Source organism: Orcinus orca, chromosome 3 (genome assembly GCF_937001465.1).
Source record: "Orcinus orca chromosome 3, mOrcOrc1.1, whole genome shotgun sequence".
Lineage (NCBI taxonomy): Eukaryota > Metazoa > Chordata > Mammalia > Artiodactyla > Delphinidae > Orcinus > Orcinus orca.
The window spans coordinates 2,333,978-2,347,126 of NC_064561.1; the positions used below are offsets into that span (position 1 = coordinate 2,333,978).

The window sequence follows — 13,149 nt, forward strand, 5'->3', positions numbered from 1 at the left end:
GGGGGGCTGCATCTGGGGCATAGTGAGGACCCTGACTGTCAACCACACTCTCAAAATGGGTGGAGAATCCAACTGCTGGAAGGGAACAATGGGGGCCCGCGTGGAGGACCCTATAGCTGTCACCCATACCTGAGAACAGGTAAGGCTCCAACCATCAGAGAGGTTGAATACCTCCTCTGATGGAGAGCTCACTCCCTGTGCCGCCCACCAGCTCCATCACTGGACAGCTCGGAGCAGGAGAAAGCCTGACCTTCGGACGAGCTGACTCCTGCCCCTCTAAGGATTAAAACTGATGCCTGAGGACCCAGAGAGCAATAGAAGGAAGGATCTGAGACTGCCCTGCTCTTCACACCCATTTCCCAGAACAACAGAGAGTGGGTCCCCAAGGCCTGTCTTCCCCGTGGCAAATTTGGACATTTATGTACAGTGATGGTGGCTCCCAGGGCCACTTTCCTGGGAGGCAGGGCCACCCCCAACACCTGTGTGGTTCCCTCCAGGCTCTCACTGCTGCATGCCCACAGGCTCCCGGCTCCAGATTCGTCCCCACTCTGGCCCCACGGGGACATTTCCAAATGACCTGGTCCCTTCCCTCTGGGGCCCCCCATCACCCTAGGAGGAACCCCACGCTTCTCAGCCTTGAACTGCAGGCCCCTCCAGCCCCATCTCTCCCTGCTCCTCTGGGGCTCACACACATCTGCACACACTTACACATGCATTCTGCCCACACACTCACCATTGACACTCACACACACACATGCATACACTCCCAAATACGTGCACATATACTCACACACTCACGTGCACACAGTCACACATGTACACACGTGACTGCCTACATTCACATGCATGCTCACTCCACACACAGACATTTGCCTTCACACTCCTACAGATGTACACACATGCACTAGCTCCCCCCACATCACCCAGACACACACTCGCACATAAACACACATGTGCACTCAGATAATACTTGCACACGTGTGCTCACACGAACACACCCACTTAACACACTTGTGCATATGCAGTCACACGTGTGCACATGTGCGTATGCACCAGCGCACATGTGCACACGTATCCATACCCATTACACACACCTCGTGTGCACACTGACACCCACCTACTCACAACCACACGCTCACACACAGACATGCACACGTGCACACACCAACACACACAGTGGCCTGCGCGTACTTGCGTACGGGCAGCCACGTGCTGGCAGGACATCCATACACACTCCACACTTACTTGCAGGCTCACACACACAATCACACACATACATCCACCCATAACACCATCAGAGATTGCGCCTCTTCTCCCCACCATGACCTCTCTGAAGAAGGGCCAGGGGCTACCAGATGGCTGGGATGGTAAGGCCGGGCCCCCTTGCTCCTTTCCCACCCCTACCCCCATCGCCCAGGGCAACTCCGACTCACCGGCATGGTCTGGCTGCCATGCAGGGCGTGGATGGCCGCCTGAGCCTCCGTATGGGAGGAGAACTTCACGAAGGCACAGCCTGCTCCGAGAGAAGGGGAACGGGTGAGAGGCCACAGGAGAGGGGCTGACAGCCCTGCACGGCCGGTCAGCGTGGACACAGGCAGCCCAAAAGTCGGACATCCGAGAGACAGCCAGCCATTTGTTCAGACAGACAGCTGGACAAGGAAGGATCAGACAGTAAGACAAGCACACAGCCAGCCAGCCAGATAGCGGTTTGTCCAAGACCTCATCAGAGGGTGTGAGGAGGTGCACAGGTGGAGAGGCAGGCCCTGCCCATTAGAACAAGTGAAGGGGATGGGCTTAGAGAACGCCCGCTAGCCACCAATGCCATGAGATCCAGGGTTGTAATCAGATACGCAGAATTAGAGTGACAAACCATCAGACACAGACACAGAGAGATGCAGTCCTGTGGGCACACTCAGGCAGAGGTACACTCAGACCCAGACAGATACGCCCATGTGGCCAGAGTTGGATAGATGGGGATGAAAAGTCACCAGGCAAGGGGAGAATCAGGTGGACAGACAACCAGAGACCACCAGACACAGGCAAATCCAGACAGACGGTCATAGGCTACAGTTCCAGACAGAGAGAGGGCTATGGAAGAGCCAGGCAGATTTGGGGTAAGGGGGGTGAAAATGTTCCGGGACTAGATAGTGGTGACAGTTGTACAGTTTTGTGAATTTTGTGAAGCACTTCACTGTACACTTTAAAAGGGTGAATTTTACAGTATGTGATCATATCTCAATTACAAGAAAAGAGTCAGGCAAATAAACAGTCAGGGACCATCAGATACATTCAGTCCCAGTACGATAAAGTCGCCAGGGCAGAGACAGGCAAACTGAGACTCAGTCCCAGACAGATGAACCTCAACACGTAGAATCAGGTAGACGGAGACCACCAGGCACATGGATACCCAAACAGAAATAGCCATTTGGACACTCAGAAAGAGTGTCAGAGACTAAGAGACACAGGCGGAGTGATACTCAACCCTAGGTACATGCAGTAACGTGAGTAGACCGGAAAACAAGTTTCTGGAGATCATTAAACAATCATTCCTGCATGGTACAACCATACAGGAACGGTGGAGCAAGTAGGATCAGGCACAGGACATAGGCAAATCCAGACGGCAACAGCCCCATGGACAGAGTCAGGTGGAGACAGGCAGCCCCAGACGGACACGAGCACAAGAGTAGGACCGCGTAGGACTGGACAGTCTCTGCTCGCCCCGCCCCCCGGAGCCGGCCCCGCCCTCCCATGTGCCGCTACCGCCACCTGAGCGAGCCCCACCCTCTTGTGTACCTAGCGGGGCCCCATCCCTCCAGCCCGCTCTCCACGTGCTAGGCCCCGCCCACTGTGGGCCAGCCCCGCCCCACGATCCCGGCCCCGCCCCCTGGATCCCGCCGCGCTCTCCTGTGCCCGCTCCGCCCCGCCCCATCCCTCCAGCCCCGCCCCCCACAGCCCCGCCCCCAGCAGCCAGCCCCGCGCACGGCCCATCACCTTTGCTGCTGCCGTCGGGCCCCCGGAGCACGGTGCACTCGTCTATGACCCCGAAGGGCTGGAACAGCCGCAGCACGTCCTCCTCTGACTGCTGCTTGTTCAGCATCCCCACAAACAGCTTCCGGTCCCCTGTGGGCGGAGACACCACCTCAGACGAGTCCTAGGCTCCGGGAATTTTCTCCGTCCCTCCAGCAGAGAGTGGAGGTAGCAGGGCGTGGAGCAGGGCGCCTGGACCCCCCCTCCCCGGGCCCTCTTCTGCGCGTGTGAGGGAGGACACAGCCACGCGCTTTCCCTGCCTAGGTCTCTCCACCTTTCCACGTGCCTGCGAGGTCCCACCCATGCAGTGCCCCCTGCCTGGAATGCCTCTCTGTCCAACTTTTTCCACCCTCTGGGCAAAACGGCCTCTCCCTCCTATGCACTCAGAGTCCACACATAGTACCAGGGTTAGGAACTGCCTTGCCTGGCCCGGGTCCATGTCTGTCTGTCTGTCTGCCATCTAGATTTTCCAGGCAGGGGTGAGCGCTGAGGGCCCCTGCATCCTCACAGTGCCCAGAAGAGCTCCCTGCCCAACCTTGCCAGGGCTCAGGAGGGGCCAAGCAATCAACGTCTATTGAATGAATGAACAGTGTGTGGGCACAAGACCAGGTGCCTGGGGAGCCTGGGGTTGGCTTGGGGCCTGGCTGCAGGCCTGGCTGGGACCTGCCCAACTCTAAGGCCAGCGGCCAGTCTGGACCAGCCTCTCCCATGTGAGGTACCAGAACTCTGTCCCCCTCTCCCCCCGGGGGAATTGCACTGCTCCCCTGTAATCAGGAACACGGCAGCTTCCTCTTCCAGGAAGGGTGAGCTTGGTTACTATGGAAACCCGTTCTCTGGCAGCTGTCACTCATAGGGGTGGGAGGGAGGGAGAGACATATGAGGGAGAGAAAGAGGGACAGGGAGAGACTGAGAGACAGAGACAGGCAAAGAGAGACAGTAAGGGGCAAAGAGAGATACACAGAGAAGCACAAAGAGAACCAGAGAGATAGGAGGAGAGAAAAAGATTAGGAGAGAGAAACAGAGATGGAGGGAGAGGGAGAGAAGGAGAGAGAGAATAAGAGACAGAGAGACAGAGATGAAAACACGCAGATCCCCCCCCTCTAGTCCCTGACCCACAGTGGAAGCCAGGCTGGAGAGTGTGAAAACAGGCTCCCATTCCCGATGGGCTTTACCAGGATCCTACACATACACAGAAGTCCTAACAGCCCTACCCGCTACAGCACCTCCAAGGCTGGCTGCTCTCCCTCAGCCCCCCATCCACCTGAGATGGGGAGGGGGGTCAAAAATATCCGAGAATGACTAGCCTTGGATCCCACTGGGGACAGCCAAGCATCTCCCCATGGGCACACAGCCACCCAGAGGTCCAGCCTAATGCAGACACAGGGCCCAGCCTGCACACCCACGCGCCCAGCCGGGAACAGTCAAGCACACACGCTTGAACATATACACCCACGCAAAGCCCAGGCACGCAGATGTGCACACAGTCAGGCAGGCACCCCCACTGCACCTGCCAGAAACACACATGCACTTGGGCACACACTCGCATACATCTGCACACAGCCGTGCCCAGGAAGGCATGCTCATATACACACACCTGCACTTGCTCAGACATGCAAACATGCACACACACGCAGAGCCCAGAAACCAATCCATAGTCCTTCAGGGGCCCCATCCCCTCTGTGTTTGAAGATCCCCGTTATTGCACCCTGAGATGAGTGGGGTATTTCAAGTTCTAGGGGAAAGCAGCAGGACCTGGCCACGCCTCCCACTGCTGGGCCTGTGGCCCTGTGGTTAGGAGGAGGGGACACGGCCTCCCTACTCTCCCCCCCCACCCCAGGCTGGGCCTCTGCCTCTCCCACCACCTTTGTGCAAGGATTTCCCTCCTCCCATTCCTCTGCCAACCCGCAGCCTGGTGGCCACGGAGAGATGACAACTACCTCCTCGGCTTTCGCTGTCCGCAGGCTTCACCTGGATTGGCCGTGCCATCTGTGGAGAGAGGGGGGAGGGAGGTCAAGGTGGGCAGTGGGGGTAGCATGGGTGGGAGCTTCACCTGAGCTCTGCTGGGCACTCCTGTCCACCTCCCCAGCCTCAGCATCCCACCAACCTCTGGCAGCAACCAGCACCTCAGTCACACCAAGTGACACATGGTCCCACCTACAGGGCTTTGCTCTTGCTGCCTGGAAAACTCCCACTTTGCCTTCATAGCCCAGTAACAATAACCCTTCATCCAGGGAGTCTTCTTGCCTCCGCAAGTGTGATAGATTGTTTGCAAAGATGGCCCAACTCCTGCAGTCCCTGTATGTGACGTGATTTTGTGGTTCCTCTCATCAAGAACTGGAGTCTATTTCTCCACCTTTTGCTTTTGGACTTGGCCACGCGACTTGCTCTGACCAAGAGAATGTGGTGGAAGTGAAGTTGTGAGAGTTCCAAGCCTTGCCCTCAAGAGAAGTTGCCTTTTTGGAACCATGGAGGTTGCCAGGTGGACAAATCCAGGCGAGTTACTGGAAGACGGGAGATCTCATGCACAGAGATGCCCTGCTGACACACAACGCATGGGAGTCCTGGCTCAGCTAGCCTCAGTCGAGCCCCAGTTGACTGCAACTGCATGAATGACTCAGGACAAACCAGTAGAAGTGCCCAGCTAAGCCCAGCCTGAGCTTGTTAACCAACAGAATCATGAACAAATAAAATGGTTGGGGCAGTTTATTACTCAGCAGTAGCTGACTGATACACCAAGGCAGCTACTTTTAGCCAGCTCCCTGAGCCTCGAGTGGGGGGAACTGTCATACTTCAGTGGACTGGCCTGCAATCTGGACTTATTGTTCTGGACTCTGTCCCCCACTCCCAGCACTGAAAATGGAAGAAACCAGTGAACTGTTCAGTGGAAGAAATCCTTCTCTAACCCCCACTCCTGCAACTTACCCAGCCAGGGGTATCAGCTAATGCGAATATTTCAGAACAGATTTGAGGGATGTGGGGTTGGGTGGCATTTGCTTCTCTGTTGATTCTAGGACAGAATCTTCCTCCCAACCCGGTGCCTCTGGTGAACTCCTACTCATCCTTCAAAACCCAGCTCAAAAGTCCCCATGCAGGCAATCCTTCCACCTTTTTGGGTCCCTTCCTCCCTCTGCCTCAGGGCAGGAAGTGTCTATGTGTTGCTCTGTTTCCCTCCAGACTGAGACCATAACATCACAACCCCGCCCCTCAGGGCAGGGTACAGGAGAGAATCAGAGGAGTTTGCTGAACTGAACTGACGAGAAGGAAGTGGCCAACACCCACCAGCATAGAAAGGCACCTGGTCCCTCTGCACCAGGCCTGGGGTTGGAAAGAGTGCTGGTCCCAGCCCCCCTCCCAGGTCAGACAATCTCGGAGTAGATCCCCACAGCCATTCAGAGGTGCTTGATAAACATGTTTTTAAATCACAGTGCAGCTGCCCAGCAAGCTTTCAGAAAGATGCACAATTTTTACGCTGTTTTACAGATGTCAAAATCAAGGCCTGGAGAGGTTATTTTTCTGCTTCCCTTCCCCTTGGTGAGCCCCTCCCGCTCTGATACCCTCCCTCTTTCTGAGTGTGTGTCTGGGGCACATATGGGCCTCCTCAATGTGAACACAGCCTTGGGAGCCCCAGACCAGAGAAGCTTCTGTTTTCCCTACTTGGCCCCCACTTCCCCCAGCCCAATCTTCCTGCCACCCAGCCACACCCTCAGAGGAACCCTGACCACCTGGGAAAGGCCAAACCACATCCCCCTTCCCCCACCATACACACACACACACACACACACACACACACACATACACACACACACAGACACACACACACACACACACACACCCTGGGCCCTCTTCACCTGGGTGCCACACCCCTCTAGCTGGAGGCGGGAGGGGAGATTATTTCAACCCATGGGACCAGTTTCTGGGCTGAGGGCAGACTGAGGTGGTGAAGGGAGGTGGGGGGGATGGGGCACCTGGGCTCCAGCCTCCCGTTCCCCCACCCCTCTCACCCGCCTCCGCTGGCCCTCACCTCCCCCCCCCACCCCCAGCACCTTGGACAGATGAGGATGGGGTTGCCATGGCAACGCTGATTCACCACACGGAAGCTGGCAATTGTTGTTGCCATGGAAACCGCCTCTTAGGGGCGAGCCCAGCTCCTGCCTTGCACAAAAGAGATATTTAAATATAATCTTCTGGAGATGGATGAGCCGAGGGAGGGAGCGAGAGAGGGGGACCACAGGGAGGGAACCTGCCCCCATCACGGCATCCTCCATCCCCACCCCATTCTCGCGGCCTGGCTACCTGCTTCCCACCTCCCCCACCCGCTGCAGAGCCTGGGACCTTCCACCTCCGACTGGGAGGCCTCTTCCCCCTCCTGGGTCAGGTCGGCGGGGGGGTGGGGGGGTGGTCCTGGTCTGGCTCTGAGAAGCCAGGTGGGCAACCCCTTCCTCTCTAGTCGCCCACTCGAAAGCCAAGGCTGCGAGGCCCGGCCATCCACACCCCGCGGACCCGCGCCTCGCCTTACCCACCGGCCTGCAGACGCGCGCCAGGCTGGCATCCATGTGCCGCCTCCCGCTCGGCTGGCCCTGGGCGCACGGGCGCGCACACGCCGCACGCACACTCGGGCTCCGGGCTCCGCGCCTCGTTCTCCGCGCCCAACGCCCAGGCGATCCGCCCGCCAGAGGCCGGGCCCTGCGCGCGCTGCCCGCCCAAGCCGGGAGGAGGCGTGCCAGGGGAGAGCTGGGTCTCCCCCCCACCCCAACCCGCCCATCTGGCTCTGCCCACCTCCTACCGGCTCCCTCTCTCCATCTGTCCCACTGAGGTCTTTGCCGAGTGCCCTTCCTCCCTCCTCCACCTTCTCTGGCTCCCCATCACCGCACCCTTTCCCTGCCCCCTCCCTTCCTCTTTACACTTATTCAACAACATTCCCCTGTGCCTCATGCTGAGTAATTCTGCAGCCTCAGGGAGCACCCCACTAGTCTGGCAGAGGGGGAAACAGAGGCATATGCAGACACTTCCAGACTCATGGGGTCAGGGTTGGGGCAGAGGGAAGGATCAAGTGCTGGGAGAGCCTAGAGCCGAGAACAATGAAGAGCCAAAGGCTATCATCCTGGGGGTGCACTGAAGATGGAAAATCTGCAGTGGGTTTTGAAGTATGAATAGGAGTTGGTGGTGGGGCGGGGGGAGCATGTTGGAGCCATACCTACGTCCACTGATTCATTTAATCTCCAAACAACTTTATGAGATGGGAACATGCCCCTTTTACAGATAGCAAATCAGAAAGAGAGGGGAGAAAATCAGAAGCAGGGGTCAGACCTACTACCAGTTTCCTCGGGGGCCTCTGAAGACACAGCCATTCCTCCAGCCAAGGATCAGGTGGGATAGGGCTCTGGGTGGGCATACATTAAGTGGTTGGAATCCAGTTCTTGCTCTGCCACCTAGCTTTTGCTGAGTGACTTCAATCAAGCCATACACCACTGGGAAAACAGGGTCCCATATGTCTGACCTGTGTGTATTACAGATGGGGAAACTGAGGCCACTGTGGGGAGGAACTGTAGGAAGATTCTTCGGTAGACAGGCTGGGGCCCAAAATATTCTCCTGGATTTGCAAAGCTATGCCTTTAGATGTGGGGGCCCAGGGAAAGCCCCAACTGGGTGGTTTCTGGATGGTGAGGAAGGGAAGGAAGCAAAGTGGACCCCTATCTGGGCCGCCCGGGCTACCATTCCAGCCTCTTCCTCTCCCACCCGAGCCCCAGCCCAACCTCCAGACCAAGCCCCTCTCCTGGTCTAGATTCTGCCTTGGTTCCCTATTGCCCTTGGGGTAGAGTGACAGATCCTCATCCTGGCATTCGAGGCACATTTACTGCTCAGTCCCAGCCATTCCGGGCCCCTCCTCCTCCCACACCCCGAGGACACAGGGCTGGAATGCGCCCCTGTACACCCCATCCTCGCCCCACAAGCCCCTTGAATGCCACCCACCCCCGAAGCCTTCCCCTCCATCCCCATCTGCTTTGGTTGCTTTGCCCAGGCATTGCCTTGCTGGTGACACATCCCCCAACACACACACCGTCCCTCTTTGGGATGAACTCCTGAAGTCAGGGCTGGGGGGCTCTGGGAACTCCTCCCCAGAAAGACCCAGCATAGGGTCCACAAATGACAACTGAGATGAAACGAGACGAGACCTATGGTTTCCAGACTCCTGTCCTATGGGCAAGAGTGAGGCAGGCGTGCTGGGCACAGTGCCCTGCACGGGAAGTAACCCAAGAGCTCGTGCCAGGCATGTCTGCACTGTCCCCATTTCACGGGAGAAAACAGGCTCAGCAAGAGACATGACTGGCCAGAGTCCCACAGCTCGACTTGCCTGGGACCCTGCGTTCATTCACTCAGCATCTATTTGCCAAGTGTGTGCTCAGCATCTGGCCTGTGTCACCTCAAAGGACCCTCAAAACACTCCGCAAACCCACTCTACAGACTAGGAGACTGAGGTCTGGGGAAGCCAAATCATGAGACATTCGGCACTTTGGGGCCCCCCGGCCCATTCTCAGGGTTGGCTTGACTCTGAGCCGAGTCATGGGATATGGGGCTGGATCGAGCAAAGGGACCACTTCAGAGACCCCTGTGTGCACAGAAGGGGCTTCAGGAGGGGCCTGTGGGGGGACTCATAGCTGGACAAACTCATCCTTTTCCAGGGTGCTCAGATGAGCAGCAGGGCGGCCGCCAGGTCTGGGGCATCCCTCACCCACCAAGGCCTTCACGAAGAAAGAGATGGCATTGCCTCACATGGCCCAGCCCCTCACCGTCCAAGAGGCAGGAGCTGGACCTGTTGCCTGTTGTCGATGGAGGTGAGGGTATGAGGAGGGGAGGGGGGATCCCTTCCATCCGCAGGAACCCCGTCCTGGGGTTTGACAGCCAGCAAAGAACTCCTGCGGGAATCAGAGACATCTGCCCAGCGTGGATTCCAGGGTCCTGCGGTCCATTCTGGGTTCTATTCTGGGCTTCTGTTATTCAATGTAGGATCCTATTCCAGAGTGCTGAGATTTGATTAAACTGCGTCCCCCACGGACGCTGCTGTCATACTCGAGGAGAGAACTGGAAGTGAGAGTGGGTGGGTCACTCGCTGCAGAAAGCAGCGTTATGGGGGGTGGGGGCCTGGGCTCTGCCAGGGCACAGAGAGATGCACCGGGCCGGCAAACGACGGGGACCACCCCCCTCCTGGGTCATCAAGAGACAGAAAAACAGAAGCATCCGCTTTATACGACTCCTCCAACACACACACACGCACACACACGGGGACAGGAGAGATGGTGGCTGTCCGTCTCTAGCGCCGCAACCCAGCCCCGGCCTCCCCGCCCCCCGACTCGCGAGCGGTGCGCGCGGGTGTGCGCGGAGACGTGAGCCCGCGGGGTGGGCTTTCTCTTGCGGCCGGCCGAGGCTCCATCCTCTGGCGGAGACGCCTGGGAGGGGGCTCGGACGCCTGTGCTCCGCTGCCGCTGACAGGCAAGGGGGTCTCCTGCGCAGTAGCCCCCACGCCTCCTCGTGCGATCGGCAAGCAAGCCTCCAGCGCTTGTTCTGAAAGGCTGATTCCATTTCTGCGGGTGTTCTCAGGCAGGGAGGCTCACCCCCCACATCAGCTTCTTCGCTCATCAGAATTGGAAGATACACGTACTCAGGGATCGGAACTCCTGGGTATGCACCTGACCCAAACGTGGCACGTGTCCACCAAAGACAAAACACCGGCAATGATCTCTATGCCTTAAGAGCAAAACTAGAAACAACCCAAATGTCCACCAGCAGGAGAGTGGACGAATAAATGGTGTGTCGCAGCCATGGAATACCACACAGCGATGACAAAGTGCAAAGCGCTGAGGGGTGATGTTGAATCTCACGGGCGCGGTACCAGAAGAAAAGCAGGGGTTGGTTACCGTAAAAGTCAGGGCAGCAGCTCCTCCAACAGAAGAGAGGGGTTTGGGCTTGGGGACATGGGACGGGGTGGTGTCCAGGGTGCCAACTGTGTAGTGGTAACAGGGTGCTTGCTTTGTAATCAGTTGGGTTGCATGCACTTTTCTCTAAGTGTGCAGTATTTTTCAAATTTTAAGAAAAAAATTTTTAAGCCAGGCTCTACTCCCACAGAATGCTGCCCCAGTCAGGAGGTGGCCCCCAGGGGCCCCTCCGTCCCCAGGGTCCAGCCCCGAGCCACCTCCTTCTTCTTTATCAAACATCAGCCCGCACCTCCAGGGAGGAAGGGGGCCAGCTTGCAGGAACTGAGCCAGAGAAGCCAGAGGCTCAAGGTCTGTGGAGCTGGGTGGCTGGAGCTGCAGTCCTCACTCTGCTGGGTGACGTCAAACAAGTCCCTTCCTCTCTCTCACCACAGTCTCCCCACCTTTCAAATGGGGTGAGCAGCAGCCCTGGTGCCCCCCTGACATGGCAGATGGATGAGGTGCCCCGGCAGTGCTGGGAAACAGTGATAACCCTGGGGAAACTGAGGCCCAAGAAGAGAAGGGCATTGCTTGAGACTCCTCACCCATCCCCACTGTCAGCAGGTGTCAAAGAGAGACGGGGAACTCCCTAGCCTAGATGTATGATGACACTGCACCATGCTCCTGGTTCTAGAACATTGTAGCCTGCACTGTCTAATATGGTAGCTGACTCCCAGCCTAGAACATTCTAGGTCTGCACTGTCTAACATGGTAGCTGACCCCAAGTCTAGAACATTCTAGCCTGCACAGTCTAACACGGTAGCTGACCCCCAGCCTAGAACATTCCAGGTCTGCACTGTCTAATATGGTGGCTGAGCCCTGGTCTGGAACATTCTGGGTCTGGGCTCTCCGAAACAGTAGTTGATCCCTGATCTAGAATATTCTAGATTTGCACTGTCCAGTACGGTAGCCCTTAGCCACATGTAGACATTGGAAGTTTAAATTTACATCTATTAAAATTAAATAACATTAAAACTTCAGTTCCTGTGTCACTCTTGCCCCTTTTCAAGGGCTCCATAGCCACACGGAGCTAGTGGCCACCCTATTGGACAGCGCAGAGAGAACACTTCCACCTTCAAGTTCTGTTGGACAGCAATGGTCTATAATGGGGATTGGCAAACTACAGCGCTATTCGGGCCCCCAATCTGTTGTTGTCAATAAAGTTTTACTGGCACACAGCCATGCCCATTTGTTCACTTGTCATCTGTTACTGTTTTACACTTTGAGTAGATGTGACAGAGGCTGTATGGCCGGCAAAGCCATATATTTCTGCTTTACAGAAACAGCTGGCTGACCCTTGGCCTGGAACATTTTAGAACTATGCCATCCACTAGAGCAGCCGACAGCCACACGTGGCTACTGAGCACTTGAAATGTGGCTTGTGTGACCGAGAAACGGAACTGTGTTTAATTGTGTTCAGTTAAAATTAATATAGGACTTCCCTGGTGGCGCAGTGGTTAAGAATCTGCCTGCCAATGCAGGGGACACGGGTTCCATCCCTGCTCCGGGAAGATCCCACATGCCGCGCAGCAACTAAGCCCATGTGCCAGAACTACAGAGCCTGCGCTCTAGAGCCCGCGAGCCACAACTACTGAAGCCCACACACCTAGAGCCCGAGCTCCGCAACAAGAGAAGCCACCGCAATGAGAAGCCCGCACACTGCAATGAAGAGTAGCCCCCGCTCGCCGCAGCTAGAGAAAGCTGGCGTGCAGCAAGGAAGACCCAACGCAGCTAAAAATAAATAAATAAATTTATTTTTTTTTAAAAATTAATATAAAGGTAAATCTAAGTCTAAAACCTGTTACTAGCCGACTTCATTCTTGGAAAACCTTTAAGTATGTTTAGGACAATTTGGGCAAGTGAATCTATTTTTTCAACTGTCAATTTTATAAAATGCAAATCCAGATCAAGCATCTCTGATAACCACTGAGTGTCCCACTTGAGATGGACCAGAAGTGTGCAATCCACACACCGGATTTTGGAACACTTAGGATGAAAAAAAGGAATGTGAACTATCTCGTTAATAAGTTTTACGTGGGCTCTACTGACTGCCTCTTGATAGGATTTTGGAGATAGTGGGTTAAAATAAAAGATAGCATTAAAATTCATTTAAACTGTTTCTTTTTACTCATTAAATGATGCTCCTAGAAAAATC

At 56.1% G+C, this 13,149-nt stretch overlaps 1 protein-coding gene and 1 long non-coding RNA gene across 11 annotated transcripts in view; one reads left to right on the forward strand and one right to left on the reverse strand.

The window, feature by feature from the left end:
• CELF5 (CUGBP Elav-like family member 5) overlaps positions 1-13,149 on the reverse strand; it is a 50,022-nt gene that overhangs the window by 12,472 nt on the left and 24,401 nt on the right. For 6 of the 10 annotated variants that reach the window (XM_012539319.3, XM_004286310.4, XM_033417538.2 and 3 more), the window contains exons 3-5: positions 4,962-5,013; positions 2,992-3,120; positions 1,434-1,513 (exon numbers count right to left, since the gene is read on the reverse strand). In XM_012539319.3, the coding sequence (XP_012394773.1) occupies positions 1,434-1,513; positions 2,992-3,120; positions 4,962-5,013 (261 nt within the window). Of the gene's footprint in view, positions 1-1,433; positions 1,514-2,991; positions 3,121-4,961; positions 5,014-7,543; positions 7,866-13,149 lie in introns of those variants that run through there. The other 4 variants (XM_049707464.1, XM_049707466.1, XM_049707465.1 and 1 more) reach the window with 4 other exon arrangements.
• On the forward strand, positions 7,916-9,863 carry LOC125963878 (uncharacterized). The gene is made up of 3 exons (XR_007476300.1): positions 7,916-8,171; positions 8,287-8,394; positions 9,708-9,863. It is a non-coding gene; the product is annotated as an uncharacterized LOC125963878 (long non-coding RNA).